A 27,537-nucleotide genomic window follows, 5' to 3' on the forward strand; every position below is an offset into this window, starting at 1 on the left:
TCCCCGGCGCCAGGTGGGCGGGGCGTCTCTCGGTAGCACTCGGTAGCACTCGGTAGCACTCGGTAGCACTCGCCCCGTCTTGCGGCGAGGGGTCCGACGATGCGTGCAGCACTGGAGGAGGAGGGGGGGGGGGAGTGACCTCGAAGGATATCCCTCTTGCTCGCCGCCAATAACGACGCCTCTATCCGGGGGCAGGCCGGCGTGCAATCATTTCCCCCCGCCCCCGCCGATCCACAAACCAGGAGGCATTCCTGCCGCTACTCCCGGTCACAGCAGCGGGTGGCAACTCCAATAGCCCGGTAGGTACCCAAGATCAAACAGACGCGACAGATGACACTTGTCTATAGCTAGAGCTAGTTCTTTTGTGAATTCATAGATGGCAGTGTAGTCTACGATTGTATACGGGTAGAGAAAAAACAAACAGTCATTGCGCAAAGTCTGTCGCACATCAAACCCCGAATAAAGATGCCGCGACTGCGCTGCCAGGCGTTAAACTATCGACCTTACAGACAACCAATTTTTTTTTTTTTTCGTCAACAATTGTATCGATAATTGCGAAACGTCCGCTTATTTGCGTTGGAACCAGTTTGTAGCATCGCGCAGGGCACAGTTTATTACAAACGGTTGCCTGTGTGTTACCCAACTGGGTTTCGGTTTGGACACGTTCTGGAATACGGCCCGTGAGTTAAGGTTACAATCGAATTCCCCCATTTCCACCCCCCCCCCCCCCCCCCCCACAAAAAAAAAGACCAGTGCTTACTCGCTACCTTACCGAACCACTTGGAATACAGCTGTAAATAACATGACGGTGGCGACCGGAAACCTTTGATAGTAGTGGGGGGGGGGGGGGGGGGGAAGCGACAAGACAGGACCACCGACGGGCCGTGGGACCACGCCCCCAGCACTCGGAGGACGAAGAGACATTGCACGTGGTGTACAAGGAGGGTAGTAGAGGGGGGGGGGAACCCGGCACGTGATACGCATGCGCGCGGTGCCACTCGCTTCCGAGAAGCACACAGGAACCTCACTGCCGAGCAGACGAGACCAGTATGTCCACAGTTAGTACTCGCGTACCAGATCTAGTACTTTTTTCTTTAATATAATAATATTACAGTAACTCAAATATGTTTTATTACTAAGAGTAATTATTTTTAAAAACTATGGAATGTACGTGAGATATTTAAGTTCGAGCATTGCAGTGTCATAATAACTTCCTAAATTGTTAAAACCATAACAAATTATAATTTAGTACTTTTTTTTTCAAATCTAGTACTTTTTTCTTGCCTAAGTTGGTACGAAATATTTTTTTCCTTATGGACACCCTGGTAAAGAGACCACAAAGCAAGGAAGTTAGAGTCGCAATTGAATGCTAACTAAAGCTCTCTCGCTTTCTTTCTTTTTTTTTTATATAAGGGAACTGTACGGTACTTATAGGCAACAAAAAAAAATTAAAAGTCAAACTTTTCGAAAGTAAATGTTGGCAACCTTGAATTTTTTTAATGTTTAAGATTATTTGTTTTATAATACGGAACAACCAAACCAATATAAAATACTTTATATTTTTGTTTGAAAAAAAAAAAAAACTGCATAGACGCAAAGTATGAGTGTTGAAAATCATAACCCCAGTTTCAATTTAAAAAAAAAATACACACGTGCACACATCTGCACATACGCACGTGGCAGCCATGCTTATTTCATTGCTACCAATATAACTTAACACTATCAAAAATTATTCCAAAGTATAATATTTTGCAGTTATACTCAACACGCCATGCTGTTCCGCCCAAAACATTTCGGAAATGGTGTTTGATAACGTCTGATGATGGTTTGCTAGTTTGAATTAGAATCTCCGACGTTAAAAAAAGCCACTTTCATAAATAAAAAAAAAGGCATTTAAAACTGCTTCCACAACTTCAGCCGATGTTATATGGGCGTCTAACCAACATGGCGCAACAATTGACTGGAGAAATGGAACGGCTCCACACACGAGAAGCCTAAAGATGTCCATCAAGTTCTGTCCCTGCCCGAACACGCCCGAATATTCACCTTCGGCCAACCTCGGGATTTGTTTCATTTTTGCGCAGGAAAAATGAATTCAAATATTAAAAGTGATCGGTTAGGTTAGCTACATTAAAACACTATGGACGGTTAGTTAGGTTAGTATAGCTACATTAAAATAACCAGAGAAATATAAATAAACCCGAGGTTGGCCGAAGGTGAATATTCGGGCGTGTTCGGGCAGGGGGACAGAGCTTCCCTCCACACACACACGCCGTGCCAGCATGCAGACGTGGCAACCCTGGACGAGACTCACCTCCGGTCCGCCCGCCGCTGGAGTTGCCGTTGTTGTCGTGCAGAGCCTCCACGATCAGCGAGAAGGTGCCCTGCGGGAGAAAGAAACAGCCGCCGTCAAGACACGCCCCGAACACAACACTCAAGGGCAAGATATACGAAATATTCGCGTCAATAGTCCTTATGCAATGCTCATTTCCCATCTCTTGGTTATGATATTATATTCATAGTAGTCAGAAATCAACTTGTATACTTTTTTAAATAGTTTAACTTTCACGAAATAAAAAAAAATATTACATACAGCGCTTTTCTTTTTTGCATCTTAGCTGCCAAAAAAATATTATTTTTACCTGGCATTTCCAAATTATGACAGCCAACAAATATAAATGTGTTTTTTTTTTGTGATAGAAATGCAAACCATATCAAGAATTGGTCAGTTCAACCTAAAAAAAAAAGGTTTCTCCTGATTTCCAGTTGGTTCTCTTTATTTGTACGGCCAAAAAAAAAAAGTTAAAAATGTAACTTTGGCAGCCAATAATGCAAAAAGTATGCTCAGTATATATTTTTTTCATTTCGTCAAATTTCAAACCATTTAGAAAGTCTACAATTTAAACTGTGATTAGTGTAAATATACAATCATGATCTGAAATGGGAGGCACCCCCTCAATTTGTCTTCGTCAATGCAAATATCACACTCATTAAGAGATTTTCAGACAACACTACATAGTGTCATATTACCAGCAATCTTAACAGTATTAATCAATACCGTAAACAAATTAAATAATAAACGTCAATGACTTATCAGAAGAGATTATCAGTAGCAACCAGTAAAATTCACTATAGAATGCTTTAACGAAGCCAAATGTTGTTGAAACTAAATTTGATTCATATAAAGTATAGCCATTAACAAATAACTACAGTACTAGCAATGTACACCACGTCACAAACACAATCACAGCTATACTATGCTCGAACACAGAGGCCCTTAGTTGTTAAATTCCCTCGAAGATAGCCGAAGCTGGACAAGAGCAGACATCTCTGCCGACATAAAATAATCTTAGCTTGATCGCCACAAGAAAATAACTGTTTACTTCAAGCGGACCACTATCAATTGCATTACCATTGAACAAAAAAACAACGAATATCGATTAAAAAAAACAACTAATATAGATTAAAAAAAAACAAATATCGAGTTAAAAAAAATAGTCCAAACCCATGTCCCACAAGCCCTGGCGAGTCGTTAGAAGAAATGTAAACTGTGTACTGCACCACAGCGGAGAATCATAGCAGAGAAATTCGAGACGAAGACAAGCTTGTGGAGTAATCTGTGGGATAGTGGTTTTGTAGGGTGGGTGGATGAGGGAGATAGGGGTCCACTGAGGCACCACTTTCCACCCAGCGGGGAAAAACTCCGGGAAACTGGCCGAACACGCCTGCTGTTTCCATACGCCATCCAAGGTGAGGTTTAAGGGACATCATTAACTGCTATACTGGATCCTTAATTTTACCTGGGATTATTTATCAGTAGAGCATAAATAAAATACTGATCATGTTTCAAGTTGTGCACAGCTATCGAGGAGAGGGCGCGAACTTCGGGTCGCCGATTTTGACGTCCCTTTGCGAGAGTAAAGGTACTTGCCAATAGCAATCTACCTGGTAAAGGAGCAAACTAAACTCTCAATCGTTCTCAAGAGACAGCCGATCGGAAAAAACAACGAGGCACAACTTAAAAAAAACAGGATCGTTGAACTCAGAACCGCAAAGGCAGCGAGTGGCAGCGATTAAGGTGCGCGACTACAACTCTGGGAAATCGTGTTCGATACCAGTTCGATATTTCATCGATAACGTGGAAATTCATTATTATTTACTAAAAATAATAATTTTTTGTCTGGTTTTTAAAATGCAAACGTTCAACTGCCAGGGTGAAATAATATTAAATAAGAAAAACGATGTTATCAAATGCACAACATAATTTATGTTTCGAACACATACCAAAGTGTGACAATATTTACTCATCGCTGTTAGCCTCAGAATTGACCAACCTTTTAACTTGAAATAAAACGCTTTCCTGAAAAAGTCTGTGGCCAGCAACAACTGCTCGTATAAAGGCAACGCAAACGAATTACGCTAGAAACCACGAATACTGATAACGTAAAAACTTTCCATTAGACAAAACATGTGGAGAATAAAAAAAGGCCACCCACCTATCGTCAACTCCCCAGGAAACCGAGACGGGGAGAAGAAAATATGATCGTAAAAATGTCGTGGGTAACAGGCGTGCTGTCAACGAGGATCACAACATAAACATGATCATGACGTCTAAGGAAAAGCACGGAAAAGGCCTGGTTAGTTAGCTCCCAGACAGGGAGAACTGGAATGGATGGAAGGAGCCCAGGACGATATAAAAACCCGAACCGAGAGCACGCAACTTAATTAATTCATGAAGCATTTGTCCAGCCAGTAAGAGACGATAAGAACCGGGAGAGAGAGAGAGAACGTGAAATAAGTAAAAACGGGCAGGAAAGAGAAAAAAAGCACGGGACAGGTTGGCTGTATAAGGAGGCAGTTTCCCACGGTACGGCGGCAGAGGAGAACACGATCGTAGAAGAGGGGCGAGCGGACAGCGAAGGGAGGCACAACCGGCACGAAAAAGGGAGAGGGGAAAGGATTACTGCGGAGGGGGGAAGAGACGGAGTCGCGCGGCGCATACCGGCACACCGCGCGCTCGGGAAACGTCGGAATAACTCGGCGGAAACGATCACGTGATACCCCCTCCCCAACCCCCCCCCCCAACCCCCACCCACGGGTGGCCCGCAACAAACTCACGTACGTATCTCACAGCGCTTACTCAAAGACACAGAACAAAAAAAAAAAAACATCACAGTGACATTTATCACGAAGACAAACCTCTAGTGAGAAACGGCACAATCGCCACATAAACGGGAGATGCACCCAGATTAGGCAGGTACACACGGTTCAAAACATGGCAAAACGTTTCTGACAAGGGCTACAACGACAACATTAAGACTTTACGGATCAATATTGTGAAGTAAAAAAAAAAAAAAAAAAAACATAAAAATAACCCCAGACTAGCTTATCATGCATCAATTATAATTATCTTTCATTCATAAGAATATTAGCTGGAGTACCCAGCGTTGCCCGAGGACATTGGATAGCGCTTTAAAACAGTTTGGTGGACATAGAGAAATGATACACAATTACTGTTTGTATGTCTCTATGATTTTATGTTTACCCATGGCGATTGGTTGAATGGTTTAGAAGTTGATGCGCTGAAGCACCATATATCAGCAAGTTACAAAAAAAAATGGATAGCATAAAAACCTTCTCCATGAAAAAACACTTATATGAGGTGTCTTGAGTTTATCGATGTAATACATACCAACATACAATTTATGTATTTATACATACATACAGTAGTCGAAGACAATAATGTTAGCTCTGACGAAATCTCACAGTTTCTTGACACGAGTGTAAATCTACGTTTCAGCCGACCAAGTTAATAGATAGTTAACGAGACCAATTCAATGTATCTAAGTAGGTTAAATATTTCAAAACAATTACTATTTAAACGATTCATTAGTTAACATTCCTATGGTTAAACCTTCAACCCGGCCGTTATGAGTAATCCTAAGTTTCCATTTTAGAACAAGAATCCCAGGTAACACAATGGAAACGTAAATGCTAGTAAATTAATTCAATTAAGGAAGCACACTTAGATCGTGAGACAACGAACCAAATCAAATTGCAAAGCTGCACAAAAATTGTAGTAAAAAAATGCAAACAACAGATTCAACGAAACGGAACCCGCCATCAAGTTACCACGATCCGCAGACGGTTTTTGTTAGCAAGAGTCATTGTTGCCAAACGCCAGGCGAAAAAAAGAAAAGAATGTACGAACGAGGTTTGCATAAAGAAAATGCACTCGGGCTGTTTAAACCAAAACAAATCTTTGAGAAATGACACAAGATGCCGTAACCCCCTTCCCCCTTCTTGACGAAACCACAAAGTTTACAAAATCGTACGTCAGCAGTGCAGCTGTCGGCAGATGGTAGCCCGAGCGCTTTGCTTGCAAAACACGTCTTCCGTAAAATAAACTGAATACTGCAGGGAGCAGCGAAATACCACTTCCCACACTAACACACTAGGAAACCACCTCAAAATATAGTGTCACGTAGTACACTGCAGTCTCTTGCTAACCTCCTTTGATCAGTTGTTTTGCCAAAACGAGTTACTATTTTTAATTATAAATGACAATACAAGCATTAAAAGGCACAAGCAATATATTTCCTAGGTTTGTTTTACGTTAGTTTACAACAGGCTCCAAATTATTTAATGCGGGCGACCTCAGATGATTAAGTAATGTTCACAATAGGCCACGAATGTTGACTAACAATTGCCTAAACGTAGGGCATGAGGTGAAAATAAATAATAGCATTTTAAATGCGACCTCCATCACTAACAAAATATTGGAAATTTTTTTTAACAATGAATTCGATTTCACCGTTAGGACTCTAAAGTGACTATATGATCAAACTGAGTCACTAATCAATTTCAAGACTTTTCCTGTGCTCTTTTAGTTTCCAGTCTACCTCAATTCGGACGAAACATTAGAAAAATAAAGCTTAAAAATGACAACAAATTACCTCATTAGCAATTATCATTCAATGATGATGTACAAAATCACACACACTGAACATGATGGAACTGGACAGATCTGACCACGTTTATAGCAATTGTTTTTATGTGAGAATCAATGCTACTTGAGCTACTTCACACACAAGAAGTGAGAAAGCTGTGATACACGCATGTGAAGTCTTCCTGGAAGCGACGCGCACCCCCCCCAAAAAAGGCGAATAGAAAATACACCGGGCCCGGCAATAAAAGCCACCCCCACGCACTTGGAGGGTGGATATCTAGAGTGATTTACCGCGCCGGTAAATAAAGCATGGGGGTTGGCGGGGTGGTTTGTTGGGGACATCAGGGGCGAGAGAACTGCTAGGTATTTACCACAGGCGGGCAGGGGGTTGCTTAGTTTCATCCAGGATGGGGGGGGTAGTTGTGCCCCTGGGAGGGGGCGGAGCGCCACGAGGAGACATGTGGCCGCACATGGCGCCCCCTATCACAGGGAGAGATGAGAAACACACATCCCCAACCCCCAGAGAAGAATTAACTCCCTAGTGACGGCACGTGAACAGCTAGCGGCAGTCGGGGGTGGGGGGTGAGCGAGACTGAAACCATTTCGGGGCGTCACTTTACGAGCCGATAAACTATGGCTCATATTTATAAAACACAAACAAAAATATCTAACCTTTAATGACAGTGTTAAGAACTGAATTTCTATTCCCGTAAAAAAAAAAAAAAGTCTTAATGTTTATACATAAAGGCGCCCATTGATTCAGAGATCGTACATCGACTTTACTCAAGTTTATGAATAACAGTAAACGCATAACATCGTGTCTATTGACAGCATAATTTTTTTTTCATCTGTAGTCATATCCAAAATTACCAAACATAAATTACATAACAGGGACAATTATTTGTATTGAACAAGTCATTGTTAACTTCAGGAATTCCGTTAGTAATATATATACTATACCTACATTAATAAAGATAAATTTTGAAACTTAAAACGGTAAAATATAATTACTGCCTAGAAATGTTTAAAACCAACATTACGTGTTTAGTTTTCATACACCATGTTTATTTTTATTCTTGTTATTACTATTAGTTAAGGGTTGATTCAGTAAAGTAAACACTATTGCTATTCTTGTATTTGTTGATTTATCACAAATATTTCAATGAGAATTTTATTAAGAGTAATACAACTGCTGTAAAACTTCGTGCATGTGATGACAATTACAAATATATCGCGACTTTTTACACCCATATTATAACACTTGGTTAATTTATTTTGAAAATATTTGTGACAGAACACATGCAAATGATGCATAGTGTTAAATTTACAGAAATAACCCTTAACTAACAGTAATGACGAGAAAGTGAAAATTATACGAAGGCTAACAATTTGTTATGTCTCTAAAGCATGAGCGCTGCGTCGCTATCTCTACATTTCAATGTTAACTAAGTGTTGTTAAAATTGTAATGCCAGCATTTTAACGCAATTTTCAAGTTGTCATTATTATCTTTATGACTATAGTTTATAGCATAAAGTATTGAAGGATAGTTGAATTAATATAAATTCCATTTTTTAATACATATGCACAGTGTAAATTCTGCGATGTTCGCGAAGAGCAATATATACGGATGAATCACGGCGAGTCCGCCAGATTTTCTAGATTTCCGAGACTTACACAGACGGCCGCACCGTGGTAACACATTTCCGTTCCGATCGACTCCCGTCCATTTGCAAAAAATTTTCTCCTACCAAATGCCGTCTACCGAGAGCCGATATGTTAAAAAAAAATAATTTAAAAAAAAATCAACGTGGGATGCGAGACCACACTTTCATTTAATGCCTACGACGAACCTTGGGGACGAATTCGGGGACGAATCTTGGGGACGAATCTTGGGGCTTCGCCGTCGACGACGACAAACGCGCCGCCTCCCGACGAACGGTAATCGAATCAACGGCCGAGGCCACGAGTTAGGCGACGCTTCTGGCCCCGGCCAATTGGGGTCAAGTACTTGGAAACCAGATTTAATTACCCTCCCCCCCCCATCCACCGCCACCACAATCGCACAGACTAGAAAGAGAAACGAGTGAAAGGGACGGGGAGACGGAAGAGAATTAAGAAGATTATTCTGTGAGCGGGGTCGGAGGTCAAAAGAGCTGCGTTTTGAGACCGCAAGGCTTGAAAGCAAAGCATTACTCCTACCCTTCTCCCACCCTCCAGCAACAAGGCACACTCCCCCTACGTAACTCCAGCCCCTTCTGCTTTTATACGACTTCCGCGTGTCTAAACCCCGCGTCTGAAATGTAGGTGCACAACTGGGCAGGGCAAGCCAATGAACTCTTGTTTTTATCGGCGAAAGTGTGGACGGTACATAGCAAATTACAAATTACGGTATGGTTGAGTTTTGTACGGCGGGTTTCCGGCCGCTACCTCTATTTAAATCAGTTGCATAAATACTGAGATCAATTCTATACTAATAAAGGTGTTTAGATAACTGTTTTAAGTCAAATAAGTAAGAGTGTCCTTGACTTTCCATTACCAAAATTACAAATATCCCTGACGAATTTTTATAAATAATTTACCTATTTTGCAATTTACTGGAAGAAATATAAGACAATCCAGCCTCCACCATGCATATAGCTGGGCTAGGTAAAACAGAATCTTGCATACGCCATTTTACGGTGTGTATAATTATGCACTAAAACACCATACGAAAAAAAAAAATGTTCGAAATCTCGGTGATGGCATACCGGAGCATGACGTTTACCCCTCAAACTACCATCACTAAGAAATTTCCATGACTTTCCCTGAGCAATTTCAACCTCCCTGACTTTCCCTTGATCTTCCAGAATGTGGACATCCTGTAAATTGAATAAATATGCAGGTCCTGCGATTGGGGCTCGAACTCGGGCTATGCTCGGTGCGATTCGAAAAAAAAAGGATAAAAAAGATGAATGAAGAGATTCAGGAACATGGACTCTATTCCCTGTTGAAGCAGTTTCAGCTGTGCTCGCATGCTCTACGCTCTTAGTACAGTGCTTGTAAATATAAGTTGCCGTATTACCTTAGGTCGAGAAAAAAAAATCAGAAAAAAAATTCTGGGTAGGCTGTATTTTGGACTACATCCGCCAGGGGTTTGTTTCATGAATGTCCATCGCGTTGAACGGGAATGTTTTGTATGAAATAAATAAATTTTTTGACGTGAATTCGGTGAACATCTTATGTACTTGACGGACGCCGGAAAATTTGCGACACCAAAACCATGTACTTCGCAGAGGTTATAGTTCAGAAACTAAGCTCTCGCCGACTTCAGTTCGGCGCTCATTACGTCATCACTGCAAATGTTAGCCTTGTGAGTCGTACGTTAACGACCACGAGCAAAGTCTGCACTACAATGATATATTTACTTCTACTCTGTAGCTTTCATAGTTTACGAGTTTCAAGCGGTGTTGAATCCCCAACCCGAGATTAAAGACATCCATAATTCCTGTCGGAAATTCATGTCAAAGATGTTGTGGTTCGACTTGTGAAATGAATGAATGCGGATGACGATTGCGTAAGTATTTTCGGCGACAGCACGGAGGAGGGTGGGGGCAGGACGAGCTGATGAGGCGCGAACGACAGCAGCTGTCGCGGGAGGGGGGAGTGCAGGGGAGAGGAGGGGGTGGACCGGAAGTGCCAGCGGTCTACCGCGGCACGCTCCCTGACCGCACAACCGCACGCAACTGAGAACACGCGTCATACGCACTTCTCTCCCCCCTCCCCTACCCTGAAACGCAACACGCCGCCCAGGGTAACGAGGGGTGGTGCGGGGGCCGCGGCAGATGGCGCGAGTTCGAGTCCCCCCTCTTGCACGTGTGGCGTCGCAATTCCTGCCGGAGTCAGATGACGACGAAGCATCACCTGCGCGTGTGTTTCAAACATCTCCGCCGAGACTTGCAATCGAGAATGGATGATTAAAGTTATATATTAAATTTCCTTGAAATTAAATTTACAAGGTTTTCAAAAATATTCACGTGATCCAAAATTTGGGTAAGACGTAGCCGGTGTGAACTAATACGACTTACAATTGGCGATCGACATGAACGAATCAATTATATGATTGTTTTTGTGAATTATTTTTTTTAATACACTAAGGACTGCCTTTGTAGAGAAGTACCTACGCACGTAGAATTGGTGGTAAAAACTGCGTGTTAATATTGTCCTCTAAAAAAAAATTACGTAACAAACTATATAACTAAACTATCCATTAGACAAAAATACCATACGTAATCCCTACCCAACATACTACGTAATCAGCTCTTTTTAATTTCACGCTGATTCAAACGTGACTTGTCTACGTAGCAAAACGAGAAGCCTGGGGAACAATCGCGATCCCGCAAACTGTGGAAGAACGAAGCGACTGATCGAGTCTTTGTCCTCGCGGCGTTCACCAATAGCATTCAGAAACGCAAAAGGCAACGTCCGTAAGCGACGGCAGGGGACTTTTTGCAACGCCCGATCGCGGGCCCGAAACAAAGGAAATGTCCTGGCTCAGGAGTATGTCATCACGGCCCGGCGCGCGAACAAAAGGAAACGCGAGACGCCCTAGTCGCTTGCGTCGACACTAAAATAAAAGGGTAAATAAAACGAGCGAAAGGAGGAAAGGAACACTTTGGCGGGCCCCCTGAGCCAACAAACTCTCCGGTGACTCGAAGACGCCCGAGCCGGACGGAGTACGTAAACAATGTCGCCGACCGCAACTACGGGCATGCGGCAACAATGGCCCCGAGCAATGAACTCGCGTCTGCGGGGGACCCGGGTTCGCAGCCCTGTCCCGCCATCAACACTGTCGCTCCAGGCAGGGCCGTAGTCAGGGGGGTTTATAGCCATCATATAATTTAACATGAGAAAGTTTTCTTTATAATTGAATTTCAAAAGAAAATGAAAATATATTAAAATCTCAAGAAAAAAGAATATATACTTTTCCAACTCCTGCATTTGCACATATGAATTTAAGTAATGATTTTCCCTCGAGGACGGTAAACTGAAAATTTTATACAGAAGTTTTTATTTAATGGTTTTTAACACAAGTCATAAGTATTTATTTATTAGTATTATTTTATACATGAAACACACATGTCTAGTTTGTATGAAAGGCGTGCTTTACGGCAACACTCATAAAAACCCAATTCCTGCCGCTTCTATGTACAACGCATTTCTGGGCTATATTATTCAAGACCATTGAAGATTACAATAATCCCCCTGTGAAATTTATGTAGCCAATATGTTATTTTCTCTTTCTTTCTTAGCTTGTTTTTTTTATCGTTTTAAACCTGGAAACAATGGACCTTCACCCTGGCTTAGGCCAAAACCCAATCCCTTCACTGATAGAAATTACAGTCAGTTCACAGACTTTTCAACGAACAATTTAACTCCAATAAACGAAGAGATCTTCGTAATTTAAAATAACTGAATATTCGTAGAAACTAAGTCGTATTTGTACTTCCGAGAGTATGCTTCATCCTAAACAGATGATAAACACACGCGTGAACAAAATAGGTGTTCTTACTGTAGAGCTCCAGAGATTTTTAATTGTTTGTTAATATAACCAAGAATAGTCTTTTAGATTCGTGTTCAATGTATCAATGTATGTAAACTCAAGTGTTCGAAAATTTACGAAGATCACTGGATCATTTGTAACCAGCGACCTTCTTAAATTAAAGATTAAACATTTTTTTGATTGTGCGGTGTTTATCCGTCTGGAAAGAACTTTATTCCTCGACCCAGCATACAACTAAAAGACTATCCGGTCAAGAGTTAAGACTAAGGCCGGGCACACATGACGCACGACACGACACAATTATGTTGTGCGATAGTTTAATTCCATGGATTTATACGAAAGCAATGCTCACAGGATCAGACTGCTACAACTTCAACTTCTGACGATTGCAGTGTTCTGCGCATGCGCGTCATCTATGCATGCCTTAGTGTTTTTTTAAGCTGTCTAGTTTAAGACTTACTAAACAATCCTCTGTAAAGTATTTAAAAATTTTTACTAGGGTTTTCTAAATTGCGAGTTATCTTCATTTTACTTTCTTTAATCTCCTTGGTTTTCATTCGGGTGGCTAAGACGGGCGCACTTTATGTTTCAGTTCTATGATAGATCCTTTGGCTTGAATATTTTTAGTATGCATGGACTTGATTTCTTCTAGAATTTTTTTTATTTCTTTTTCCTGAAACTTTATTTTCTTTGTTCAGATATCCGACATAAATTCTTAATTTCGTATTTCCAGATCTCGCACCATCCTGTTCCCAGACTGATCTCATGCTTAACCTATCTCATATCTTCTCTTCGTAGGGTATATCCTTCTTATTCTCCTGTCCGTCATCGAACACGCATCACGATGTTTTGGCCCGGATCTTGTCGCGCGCTCACTGCAGGCATTGTTGCAGCGATGTCACAGTTCAGGAACAGCACGCCACTCGAACGTGAACAGGGTCGCTGCTGTTCTGCACGGACGGCTGTTCTGGGCTCGCAGAGACGCCACCTGGCGCCCCGGGGCGCGACGCGGCGCCGCCCTACCCCCCTCCCTCCTCCCCCTCCCCCGCACCCGTGTCGCACTCCGACAATTGCCACACTTCCTGCCGGCGGCCGACCTTCCGCCAGCACCGGCTCGGCGGCGCTGTTCAACTGTTCAACTGTTCAACTGTTCAACTGTTCAACTGTTCCGCTGTTCGAACGAGCCGCTGGATAAGCTGCAAACCACAGGAATCGGCGCCGAGACTTACATATCTCCAGTTCGTGATGGCTCATTCCCTCCCACCACCTCGTTGGAAATTTACGCATCAGCCGTAGCCTGCAGAAGCCAGGGGGGGGGGGGTGGATCCACTCAGCGGCGGATCTAGGATTTTGGTTAGGAAGGGGCTTGACCCAGCTGAGGCTAGGCTTTATCAAGGCAAACACTAAAACAATAGTGGACCCAGATGCTTTTGGAGGGGGCTTGAGCCCCTTAGCCCCCCCCCCCCTTCTGGATCCGCTACTGGATCCACTCTTACATGTGCAGGATGTTCCAGAACTCAAAACGTCAAGCCGAGGACAAGTTGTCGATACGCCAATAATTAAATACGGTTCGGAATAAACACAAGAAGTGTCTTGGTGACTGCAAACCTACCAGTAGCTGCCGCCTGTGAACTTACGTGGTCCTTATTCCGTTACAACCAACTCCCCTAAGGAACAAGTGACCATCAACCCATCAACCGGCGGGTCCACTGAAGGCGTCGTCGTTACGATCAAATAAGACCCCAAGTACCCGGATCACCCTCTAAGCAGATAGAGCGAATGAACGTCGATGATTACCTGCCGAAGAATAAAAGCGGAGGACGCGAGAGAGGACAAAAAAAAGTTGCCTCCACCTTTCCAAATAAAAAAAACTGGCCATTCCCTTCACAGTGACCCGTAGACCGTTTGGGGACCTCTAGAAGTGATTCTGCTCGCACCTGAGGAATTGAAGAAGCGGGAGGGGGGGGGGGGGGGGGCACGCAGCTTCGAAAGGCGCGGCGAATTGGGAAACAAACGGGCCCCCGACGAAGTCTTCACTGGGACAAAGAGACGAGGCGACAGGTGAGACATGGTATAGGAGGCCAAAAGGAAGGTACGAGGGTGGTTAGTTACTGACGAAGGTCTGCAAAGCAGGGGGGAAGTATATCCCCCCCCCCACAGCTACTTTCCAGGGGCGATCCGGATTCTCCACGCACCACGACGACCTGCCCAAAAACCAGGACCTGGAGGGACATACGTCACTTCCTCCCTCTTCAACCACCCCCCCTCCCACCCCGGGGGGCGAGGTGACGTGTCAAAACTCCCCTCCCACACTGCACAAATAAAAATACCTTGTTACCGAACCTTTACCTCTCCCACTACTCCTGACAGAGTGGCCCCGGGTGGAGTTCAGAGATATTTTTTTTAACAGGACGAAAATTGCAATGATTCATTGGAAACCTTTCAAGTTATGAGATACTGGCAGATCACAGTTAAAGTAACGGCCGTGGTAACGTTTACAGTCTTATTTTTTTATTGCGTGGATTGAAAAGTTGTACATTAGGAAAGGGGGAGAAACCCAACTGAATTACTTGCCCCAAGGCCCTTACTTTCCCTCGGCGGCCCTGCGCCACGGCCCTTGGGTTTTTAAAACATTAGCAGCAACTGCCTGGCTCGATAGACCTGCGGCCCGGCAGGACAGTTACGCCCTCTGAAGCTGCCCGCGTGAAAACAACAGAGTAAATTCCCTCCACACGATTTCATGCTGGTGCTGTACCCACGTAAAACGTAAATATCACGTGTGCCTCGTAGTGCCAACAATTTTTCATAAATAATACAAAATTTGTAAATGAAATTATGGCTCCTTCCAAGGCGAGTCATCGTCCGATCAGGCAATCCACTGTCTTCATTTCCCAGTTTGCGGCACTGGTTTTTCTATGGCGGTTGTGAGCGGACACACATTTTCTGGAACAGAGTTCTCAAGCAGTTTGTTTTTTACGCAGAAGTTGGGTTGTATCGCTAAGGCTAAGGTCATGCTTAAACTGATGCTGATGGTTTTGTTAGTGTTTTTACGGAACGGAAGACGCTTTTGGCTTCTGGTCAGAAGCCGCGTCGAAGGAGAAGATTTCACAGACGTTTCGGCAGACCTGGCAGTCTCCATCTTCAATGACACTCCCGACCTGCCGCGAGACAGACCCTCGAAGGCAACGAGACATCAGCGCTCCGGCATTGTCCGCCGCACCCCTCCGACGGCTGTGTAACGGCCGCGACGAATCGTCACAAAAGGACGTGACATCCTCACAAAAAAAAAATAAGCCCGAGGGAACGTGGCAGGACCTTCCATTCCGACGGGAAGACAACCAGTACATAACAGCAGCGATATGGTCGACCGAGAGAATTGGCTGGGATATCCGCGCGGGAGCCCCTGTAGAAGACTAAATCAACTATCTCCGGACATTTCCCCGACGACAGCTGCCCACTTGGGTTCCTGGGTGGTCGCAGACTCATGAGCAATGGGTGGGTCCCATGGTACTGTGCGGTGGGTCCCACGAGACTATGTGGTAGATCCCGAGTAATTCGCCGTGCCCAAAGAAGCCCAGCCTCAAGACTTCACTTCGTGTCTCTCCTGGGGACAGGCAATATTAACGGAAAACCTCATCCCAAGAGATTCACACGCAGCCAAACATGAACTTATCGACCAAATAAGTTTAATGTTTTTTAACACAAGGAAGTTGCCACCGAATATGACAAATCTTATTACCAAATTGCTTTTTTTTTTTTTTGCTAGTGCACTTTTGAACGCTATCTCTATCAAGTCCTAATTTCAAACAAGCTATACTCCAATACAAAATTAAAAATATTCACAGTAACAATCTTGTCAGGCCTGGAAACTGTTTGGCGTTAACACAATAGCGCATTAGAACAATCATGCCCAGCAAACTCTCGCCTCAGCGTTCCCGCGATGAAGTGTAGTAAATTAAAAAAACTCGACTATCAACTCTGAAGTACTATGACTGTTCCCTAATTTATGTTTCTGCTACTCATGTATGCAATTATGTAAATAAATTTATTCGGTAAACTTACCTAGTTCGTGAAGCGAACATTTTAAAGTTTAAGTGTTCTAAAAACAAAGTTAATAAAATTTAATTTTTATCAACATTTTTTTATTGAGCCTTGAAACTTGGATTCGGAATTCAAGTGGCAGATTCGAAATACCTACTCGTCGTGACTCGAATTCGATAAAACTGTGATTCGATCCCCCCCCCCCCCCCCCCACACATATCCGCGGGCAGCCACGCGACGTGCGAACAGTCGGAGGGGGGGGGGGGAGGGTGTCCCCTCCACGTGACCCCGGGATGTGGCTAGTTAAGGGACCCGCCTCACCAGGGACTGCCCCTGCTACTGGCGCGGTGTCGCCTCTGGACTGGCACGCAGTCTTCCCGCTGTGCATAGGGCCATCATGTCAACTAGGATACTTCAACAACATTATACTGAGATTAAGGTGCAATGCAGGACCCTCGCGTGTTTTCACATATCTGTACCAGAAGTTTCACGTCTACAGATAAATCTGAAAACACGCCTTTTTTTTTTAGTCATTTCCACTATTCCAAAAATTCTGTTTTAAAACTAATTACGAAACAGAAATACTCATCCGCCCCCAACGTATTCTTAAAATCTTTACGTGAACAGAGACACAACTCGAATATCTTCAGTAGTTTTCAAATCCCGTTTTTTTTTTTTAATTATTTCTGAAGCTCTGCACAGCGGGTAGGCGGGACTCTTTTAATTTTTTAAGTTTATAGAATTCACTGGATAGTTAAACATATTTCAATTTTCAGTATGTTACAGTAATATTGATTATTAGGAGGACCCACAGAGCGGACGAGGAAACGAGAAGAGAGTGGAAGTTGCTACCAAACACACAGCCCACAAGACAAGGAGGTAAACAGACGTGCAACTCTCGGTGTGCGTTCGGAATCCATCAGTCGGAACCGAACAGCATCGAACCGCCGCGTGTGAGCAAGAACGGTGGACTGAACAGTCGGAACTGAAGAACCGACGAACTGATGATGACTTCCCGTCAAACCCAGACTGTGGGCTCGATAAACTTCAGTCCGAACTGCCGCGTGTGGGGAAAAAAAGCGTCTCGCCAGTACAAAAAAAAATCAACCCATCAGTTCAACAGCTGAGCGTCGTGGCAAACATATTTGTCTATACTCCTTGGTTGCTTTGTATATATTTCTTACCATTAAATTCCCAAATTATATTGGTTTATATGCGCACAAAATAAATGAAACCTTATGCGTTTTAGCTTCCCAGGACAAACATAACATACAGCAACAACTAAGTCTCGTAACATCAACACATACAAGTTTAAAGTTTCCAACCATTCCACTCACACATAAAACGGCAAAACTACAAAAAAATGAATTTTTGTCAGAATATATATTTTTTCTTCTCGTCGGTATGGGTTCTCATGCACACACGCGCGGTCCTATATAAATTCGTACGTCACGCAACCTTCATTTATTCAGTTTCGAAGTCCACCCTTGCTCCTCGCCTTGAAGGAAGTTTGTTCAGGAAGCCGCGGCGAGATACCTGAAAAGGGTCCCGTGATTGATGAAATCTCCCCCCCTCCCCCCTCCATACTCAAAGGAGCGTGATGAAGGGCGGGAGAAGGGTCACAAGCCATACGCCGTGGTACCTAGCACCGACTTGGAAATATTCCGCCTCCAAGCCTACCGCGAAATGCCACAGCAGAACAAGAATATCTCTACCCCCTCCCATAAATTGATTCCTCCTGAAAGGAAAAAAAAAAGCTAAAGGACAAGCATCGATGATGAATAAAATAAATTGGCGAAGGAATATTGTGCCGGTTATAGTCCGTGTCAACAAACTTAATCAAATTTGACAGTTATCAAAAGTAGTAACTGTGGTACCCATTCTTCAGAAGTTGCATGCAAAGCATTACGTGATGTTTTGTTTGAAACCACTGTTGAAAGAAAAAAAAAACGTGCCGAAAAGATACCTAGATCATTGGCACTAATACTGAGAACTGTCAAATTTGAAGCCAAGTTACATATATGCCACAGGCTATATATTATGTGTATGGTTGAGGCTGGATATAACTCATAGTAGTACACAGGAGTGAAAAGTGAATGTTTGCCAATCGACAGAGGTGGCATGTAATTACGTGACATTGCGATTCGCCAACTAGTGATGTCTCCCCGCTTATGATTTCCCGAGAAAAACCAAACCAAAGTATAAATAGTTTTTTTTATCGCAGTGGATTATCACGAAAGTTGACACGACGAAGGAAAGTGTAGCTAAATTTCCATATTATATACGTAAATAATAATTATATATATTACTTGTTTTTTTTCTATAGTGTATACATTTCGTTAATGTTCGGCATGCACAAATTTACAAAGGATGTACGTAATTTTTTTTTAATTTGTAAAACTAAATGTAAAAAAAAATTTTATCTCGAAGGCATGCACACACATATTTACTAGCAAATGTATATTTAAGTTTATTAATGTCTCACTTTGATTTTAGTGTGCTTTTGGATAAATATTACAATTATGCATGTACACATTACTTGTTACATAGTCCTATGGTACCTAGTATAATCAAAGGCTCAACGGAATGAATAAATAAATGAATAAAAAAAACCTACGTCAAAGATTAGTCTCCCGTGGCGAAAACCAGACCTATTTCAGAAGCGGGTAAACGTAATGACGAACAAGCATTCCCTCACATCTCCGCCTCCCCCCCCCCCCCCCTTACTTTTCCACTCGGAGAGCACTTGCCTGCTCGCAGCCAGCGAAAACGCCGCAAGCCACATGATGCTCGCCCGCCAAAAGAGGCGAGGGGGGGGGGGGGGGGAAATAGTAGCACAAAAACCAAACGGCGCTGACAAAAGAAACCACCGCCTCCAGGGCTGCCATCTGCTGCCCCGGCCGGCGCGGCGTCAAAAAATCGAAGGAGGGCGGGCTGGATTCGGGGGGCGGAGGGAAAGGTGCCATCTGGTGGGGCAAACCCCTCGCCCCCTCGAGACTACCCCCCTCAGGGCGTCCTTGATCCTCCGAATGGAGTTTTAGCACCCGGGACAGACATGGACTTTAAATTAAAAAAAAAAAAAAAAAAAGCCTTCAAGTATAAGTTGTCCAAAATTAAAACTTAGTCACAGCAACTCTTGGAAATGATTTATATCACCGCACTACTACATTTGATACTTCAGAAAAAAAAACTACAAAACCATTTTTTCTATATAATTAATACAAAATAAAGTGCGAAGGATCGTATCAGTACTCGCCAGTGATGTTAACGTATTCTCATTTTGCAAATAAACTTATAATACGCAACTCTTGACTCAAAATTTAACGTGGAATTCTTTAAAAATAATGCCGAGCGTGATAAATAATCGAAAATTGTGTTTTCAAGTACATTTCTGGACGCAAATCACACGTAGCTTCAGCAACCACCGCTAGAATTCGCTTCCGGAGCAGCTACATTGAATTTGCAGAGCTAAAGATTAAATTACATAAAAAAGGTTCCCATAAAAGCGAAAGAGACTTGAAATACTCAACATCGGCTTTGGACTTGATTTTCAACAATGAGTTTCATTAAAACACTGGCTATCTTGTTAGAATTCATTAAACAGTTAATACCATAACGTTTCCCTTTGACTTTGTGAACTTTGGTTCGCGCCATCCATCACAGATGGCAGCACCGTGGTTACACATTTCCGGTCCATGCGACTTCCGTTCCATTCACGAAATTACTCTTGCCAAATATGCCGAGACCTGAGATGTTCACACATCAAAAAGTAAATTCCAAGCAATATTCAAGTTTAATTTATCACGGCAATATAGCCCACGTGTAGTATACAGGGCTAAAAAGAAATATGCACAACAGGGGTGATAATATTCTGCCCAAAATTAAGTGCTAAAACTGTACCTAAAAAGAAACTAATCTGTACGGCGGCAAGCGATGGAAATGTTATGCTTCCGTGGAGAATCAAACCCATGCCACCCTGATCACTGTGCCGCCCTACCTGAAAATTCCTAAATTATAAATAAAAAGTCTGCGAAAACAATATTATGACATTCGCTGACTTCATAAGGTTTAATTATATGCATATACACAAAACATATCACATTCATCATAAAACACACACATTTTTAAATTACACTAGCCGTAAGGGCCGCAGAGTCAAAGCATACAGGCATCAATGGCGCCTGACGCGACGACAAACCACATTTGTAAACAGCCTTATTTATTTAACGGTAACTTGAGTATTATTGAAGCTTAAGCTAATTAAGTAAAACCTTGTTCCAAAAGTGGTGACATTTTCTGCGATAGTAAAATATTCTCGTTCGGTGTCTCACCAGGGATTTACAGTGTTCCGTGTAGACTGTAAGATGGAATAATTATAATGATATAAGCAAAAATAAGTTACTGACTGCAATACTGGTATATTAATTGGATTCATCGCCACATTAAGGACCAAAATATATTTCTCGTGGCGAAGTACACAAATATATAAAAATACAATTTCATAAATTATTCACAACTAGACTGCAATTAAAATTTTAAAAAAATTCCATAGGTGGGTAATATTAGTAAAATATTAACTGTAGGCTGGGGTACGCTGTAGAATTCAGTGTCGTTGACAGCCTGTGTGATCTGACTTTGCGGGAGACGTATAGTATGTCCCAGGTAATCTGAACAATCAGAGTTTCCTTTCTGCCAAGAAATCATTAAAATCATGACGATTTGTCCAAATATTTGATACATTAAAACAAGCTTATGCAAGGTTAGTTTTAAGTAGAAATGTGTGCAGCTATTGACAGAAATGGCAGTCGGAAACCTATTCCAAAATATTCAGCTCGGCTGGAACGCGCTATACAACATGAATCTGAAACCGCCTGACATACTTCGACTGCAAGTTCAACACGAATAAGAAAAATAATAAATTGAAAGAATACATACAAACTTATGGATAAACGATTTTTTTTTTTTCAAATAACAGAGAAAGTTTTAACGTTCGGCCTCACTCTCTTAAGGTATTTCACTGAACATTTATTTCTATACGCATTTATTTTTCATTGCACGTTTTAACTCAAATTTGCTGAACAGATATTTACTAAACATCATCTAATGGCGATAACAGGCCAAGCAAGTGTTCATAATCGTGAACCGTTGCGTGTCACTTTACAGCATCAAAAAAAAAGTGACCAATCACTAATGAAAGAGAGCAATGAGCGTCATATTTATTGTTAGCGTAGTTCAGGCGATAAAAACCTTTTCTTACACTTAACCACGTTAAAAGATTCCCTACATTATTAGTGTCGCATATAAAAAAAAAGAAGAAAATAATAAAGAATAACATAGAATATGAACCTTATTTTAAATTATTACCTATGACAGAATACTAAATTAAAGGTTAATAAAATGTTCAAAGAAAAAATTGGCTGTCTGTTAAGTCGGTTTACGGACGATAGTTTAACGTGACAACGTCATAACGAAACATTGATGAAATTATTGCATACCTTTATGAATAAAATTGAATCATTTTTTTATTTTAATAATAAAAGAATAAATACTTAAAATTATACTAGTAATAAGATTTTTAAAATGCAAGAATAATTAACTTTTATTGCCGAAATTGTTTTGTTGTAATGAGCAATGAAGACCACATTAACTTTTCACTTCACTTTATAAACAGTCGAGTGGAAGAGAGATAGATGCGGCGCAAGCGTACAATGAGCGTAACGGGACAATGTGCGTAACGGGACAACGCGCGTTACGGGACACTTTTTTCGTGCGTGCAGCCGGCGTTCGTCGATTCATTAGACGTTGTCACGTCAACAAGACGAGGGAAATACAGAAGCAAGGGCACGCACTCACCGGCCACTGGAAGTCGAAGGGGAAGCGGATGGGGTTCTGGAAGCCGTCGCGCGCCGACCCGGAGAGCAGCACGCTGTTCTCGCCCAGCACCGGGGTCACCACGTCGCCGAACGTGCAGGGCGACGTGGTGTCGATGCGCGTCTGGTAGTGCTTGAGGCAGACGCGGAAGCGCGTGCGGCACGGGCCCGAGCACTCGCCCGCCGCCGAGGGCCGCCCGCCGCTGCAGCACTGGCCCACCGAGTCCTTGCCGTAGTCGTTGATGAAGGACTTGAGGCGCAGCTCGAACACGCCCGAGGTCAGCACCTGCCGACACCCCGGCTACATGGCGCGACCGCCTTCGTGCGCAGCCTCACATTCACAACATGCTGCAGCTACATGGCGCGACCGCCTTCGTGGCCAGCCTCACATTCACAACATGCTGCAGCTATACGGCGTGACCGCCTTCCTAGGCAGTCACACATTCACAACATGCTACAACTATATGGCGTGACCGCCTTCGTAGGCAGCGTCACACATTAACAAAATGCTACAGCTATACGGAGTGACCGCCTTTCTAGGCAGCGTCACACATTCACAACATGCTGCAGCTATACTGCGTGACCGCCTTCCTAGACATAGTCACACATTCACGTGCTACAGCTATACGGCGTGACCGCCTTCCTATGCAGCGTCACACATATACAACATGCTACAGTTATACGGAGTGACCGCCTTCCTAGGCAGTGTCACAAATTCACAACATGCTGCATCTATACTGCGTGACCGCCTTCCTAGACATAGTCACATATCACAACATGCCGCAGCTATACTGCGTGACCGCCTTCGTGGGCAGCGTCACACACTCAACGTGCTACACTAATACGGCGTGACCGCCTTTGTAAGATGCTGGAGCTACATAGCATGACACACAACATGCAAAATCTACAAAACGGGACCTCCTTCGTAAGGAGCTACGCACTTGCAAGAAGGTACATGCGACAACTACATTACATGACCAAGCGATGGCACACATTTTGCTAGCGCTACATAGCAGAGCCACCTTTGGTCACACGACATGCACAAGCTACACAACGGGACCGCACTTCCAAATAAATATGACAACTCCTAACGAAAGTGACCGCCTTTGTCTGCAATGTCACACAAGCTAGCGTAACATTGCAGGGTCGTCTTACAACGTCACACTTGCAAAACGGGACCTTCTTAGTATGCGCGTCATACAACACATTGAGAGCTATACAGAGGGCTGTCTTCATAAGTAGCAACGCAGTTCACAGCAATCTGCAACTACTGAGCGTGACAGCTTTCGCATCGTGCAATACAACATTTTCCAGCGCTACGTAGTGTGACAACCTTCGTAGGCAGGCTCTCTCAATATGTAATGGCTGCACATTAGAATTGCTTTACAGTTACATTCAAGATCTACATGGCTGAACTGCATTCGTGAGCATACACAAGCTCCACAGAAGAAAAAATATATATACAAGAAACAGATTTTAAACATAGCGGTTGCGAAAAACACGCAAGAGCTAAAGGTGGGACTACATAACAAGAATTACAAAGCGGGGCCTTCTAAAAAAAAATTCGAGGAACAATTTTCCCACTTTGCAAGACACGCTGCGAAGCAACATTTGATTGACAAGTGAGCTAAAATCTGCACTGATTTCAAAGCCGACAAAGAAACACACCCTACATATCCGACTCATTTGCGTTCAGTTTCTGACAGGTAATTTAGGGTCTACTACTGTATTAATTTTTCAGTCTTTTTTTTTAAATTACATATGGTAGTACCAATTGCACCTAAATATTTGTGCACGTAACGAAGTGACTTGGACGAACGCATTATTGTGTCTTATATTTGTCTCTTTGCAACATTACGATACTCGGAAACCAAAACGCAAATATCCTAGCCACATTAGTGTTGTCTAATTTACTCAAAAGCGAACAAAATAATTAAAAAAAAAAAAACCTGCTTCTTGGCTACTTTCTGTTAGCTTTTAGACTAAATCGAACGAAAAACAGCCATTTTATTGTCATTTCAGACAAAGGTCTGATTTGCCTACTTACAAAAAAAATAAACTACACCGTCGGGTTATTACGTGAACATGCTGAATTGTTAAAAACACAGATTACCATTGAGACAATTAGTCTTTTGGCTTTATTGTTCATCAAAAATTGCCAGGAAACATCAAATCACAAAAAAAAAAAAAAAAAAACCCCGTTATATAAAGCTTTTTTTTTTAATTAAAAGTGAATTACCTACCATGTATCAGTAATTGTAAAAAGTTTACTTGAGTAAGTTACACCACTCAAATTTTTAAAAAGGAATTCCGTTTAGTTAACAAAAAAATCAATCAAAATCGTAAAGAAAATGAAAACCAAAATATTATGAACGGTTATTTTTATTTCATGTTTTTCAATACACCGTTGAGATAGCTACACGTAAAGAAGAAAAAAATATTCCGATTAATCTTAGATTGACCTAAAACTACAAACCTTTTTTTTTCTCCTCCGCGAATTCAAACCACAAAACTAACCTCCAGAGGACATGAACGCCTATTTAATGTTAACTTTACCGGCATCAATAGGTTCCGTAGACAAGACTATTTTGCCACGAGGAAATGGGAACTATTCAGGGTTCTCTTAGCCAATCACAGCACTCGCCGTCACCTAGGTCAGGGACCACATCAGCACGCTGCGGGACCATCATTTAGCACTTCAAATGTCATAACCGTTACAAAGTGTATAGTCCATTCTAGAAACCTTCTATAGGCTACAAAAGTATTTTTTTTTTTAAATAAAAATTTTAAGTCGTCCTAGAAGTGTAACAAAATTTTTTTTTGTACTTTGAGTGATGTTAAACATTTCATTAATTTTAAATAATTTCGAAACCATATAAAACGTACCTAGACATAACTTTTAACAGAATTGCAACCCCCCCCCCCCTTACCCAATTACCCATTCTACAAAAAACATTAGAACTCCAACGTATCCTGAATTTCATTTAACTGCCACGGGATTAAGTTAAAAGTTAGTATATTTACAGGTTTTGGAATAGGAACAGATTGCCTGAATACACAAAAGCATTTCAAATGAGCTGAATGCAAAACTGTTTTCAGATGTCACTGAAATACAGTAATTTGCTTCAACAAGTGCAAAAATATACGTCGGCAGCTAATAATCAGAAATTTGTTCAGTTTCGTAAACTACTGAACTTAAAATAATTGTAACCATACATAACATTAGGTCTATATCCCCAGACAAATACCACGGAAAAATACATAACACGCGCAAAGATCTAAAATAAATTTACTTGAAGTGACTAGCGCGAAGTTACCGAAATGTTTTTGGCTTTTAAGTAGTAGGCCTATGCTATTTTTTTATTGCTGATTTGTTAAAAGAGCACGCGGCGTCAGTGTCGGACAGTTAGCCAATAAGACGACGTGATACGAGAACCAACGTGCAGTATACGTGTCTATCTAATCCACAAAGTTAAGGGCATGAACATAAATGCCAAGGAATGAAATACTTGCGGCATGGTTGAGTCGAGGCATGAAGCTGTTTCTAGCCAAGTTAGCTGCGTAGGTACCTAGTAAGTAGCATTAGCGGATAATATGAGAAACCCGTCCTTACAAGGCAATTTTCATAAACTAGGCAAGAAACAGGAAAAAATAAAAGCGCAAGACGCTACAAGTTAAATAATAACACTATAGAATATAGGTTACGCAAGATACAAAAATTGCAACGTAATCAATGCTCAACTTGCATGTTATACGTGCTTGCGCTATTGCGTTTCTTGCGAGTTTGTAAGCCCAGCCGTATACGATGCATACATAGGCTCTCGATAGCAAATTTTCACGTATAAACTAACTAAATGTAAGGCTTACGTTGTCTCTTCTTAGAAGAGATGTAATAAAAAACAGCCACTTCTATTCTTGGAATGTATTAGTAACAGAGTATGCCTATGAAGTCAGCACATTATTTATTCGTACGTAACAAAAATTAAAAATTATTACGATTTAGACATTTATAATGAACGTGCGTGTTGTGGCTAACTTTAAACTTAATATAAATTAAGATTGCAACAATTAAAAAAAAATTGTTAGTGTTACGTCTGAGATAAAACGTATTAACCACATATTGTACTGCTGTGTGCAATAAAAAAAAGCGAATGCTGAAAGCATCCGAATAGAAACTACTGAATCAGAAATTACACGGCCTTAATATTGACATGCGACGGAGATACACAATGAGGTGAATTAAGATTTCGTGCAAGGGAAGCTATCCGGACGTTCCTACCATTCCCTACTGCTTCGCAAGTCACGCCATTTAGAATGAACGCGGTTCACAAAAAGAAAGTAGGTACTGCGCTTCCTCATATACGTATAATTCAGCCAAGGTTATCAAAATTAATTAAAATCGTTTTAGAACTGCTACTTAAGCCCCTTAATCGACCACTTGATCATGATTGGGCCTAAAACATTATGGAGTACCGTACATACATGCTAATTGTTTCGTACAGCTGGATTTGCCAAAAAATATTATACGTATTTCGATCTGTTACAAGAGTAACAAAATCACTGCAATATGCGTGTCTTAAAAGTTCTCAAATTAATTTTGCAAATTTATGTCTCGTACAAGTTCACACCCTAAAAGTCTAAAATCGCTAATTTCATATTGCATTAATTCTATTTAAAAAAATACTGACAGTTACACAGACGCCCGTGTAAAGATCACCAAGCGAGACTAATTAATGACAACTTTTATAGCGTTTCTGCGCTGTTTACTCAATATGCTTTCGATGACTGCTATGATGATTAACGTCCAGATAAACAATCAGACCGCGAAAATGTGAAAGTTCCCTTCATTTCTCGCTCCTTAAAATTAGTGTTTTTGGGCGAAAAATGGTACGGTAAATGATACGCTAACGTAATGTGTACTAAGTACGCAAAGAAATACGCTGATTAGCACTGTTCGACACTTAATAAACAATTTAACAACTACAACTAACCTCTCTAGTTAACACGTTGCTAGGGTAAAATCTTAACATTTTTTTTTCGTATGATAATGAAACTCTACAAAAACTATTATACCTATTCCAAAAAAAAAATGTTGTCCTTAAAAAGTCTATGAATTATATAATGTATAATTTGTAGG

General features: G+C 41.9%; 1 protein-coding gene across 3 annotated transcripts in view; it reads right to left on the reverse strand.

Annotated features, from left to right (window-relative positions):
* Window positions 1-27,537, reverse strand: part of LOC134541566 (neurogenic locus protein delta) — a 505,174-nt gene that overhangs the window by 45,121 nt on the left and 432,516 nt on the right. For all 3 annotated transcript variants that reach the window (XM_063385081.1, XM_063385078.1, XM_063385077.1), the window contains 2 exons: window positions 22,384-22,686; window positions 2,315-2,384 (listed from right to left, as the gene is read on the reverse strand). In XM_063385081.1, coding sequence (XP_063241151.1) covers window positions 2,315-2,384; window positions 22,384-22,686 — 373 coding nt within the window. The remainder of the gene's footprint in view (window positions 1-2,314; window positions 2,385-22,383; window positions 22,687-27,537) is intronic.

Source organism: Bacillus rossius (genome assembly GCF_032445375.1).
Source record: "Bacillus rossius redtenbacheri isolate Brsri chromosome 4 unlocalized genomic scaffold, Brsri_v3 Brsri_v3_scf4_1, whole genome shotgun sequence".
In the NCBI taxonomy this organism is placed as follows: Eukaryota; Metazoa; Arthropoda; class Insecta; order Phasmatodea; family Bacillidae; genus Bacillus; species Bacillus rossius.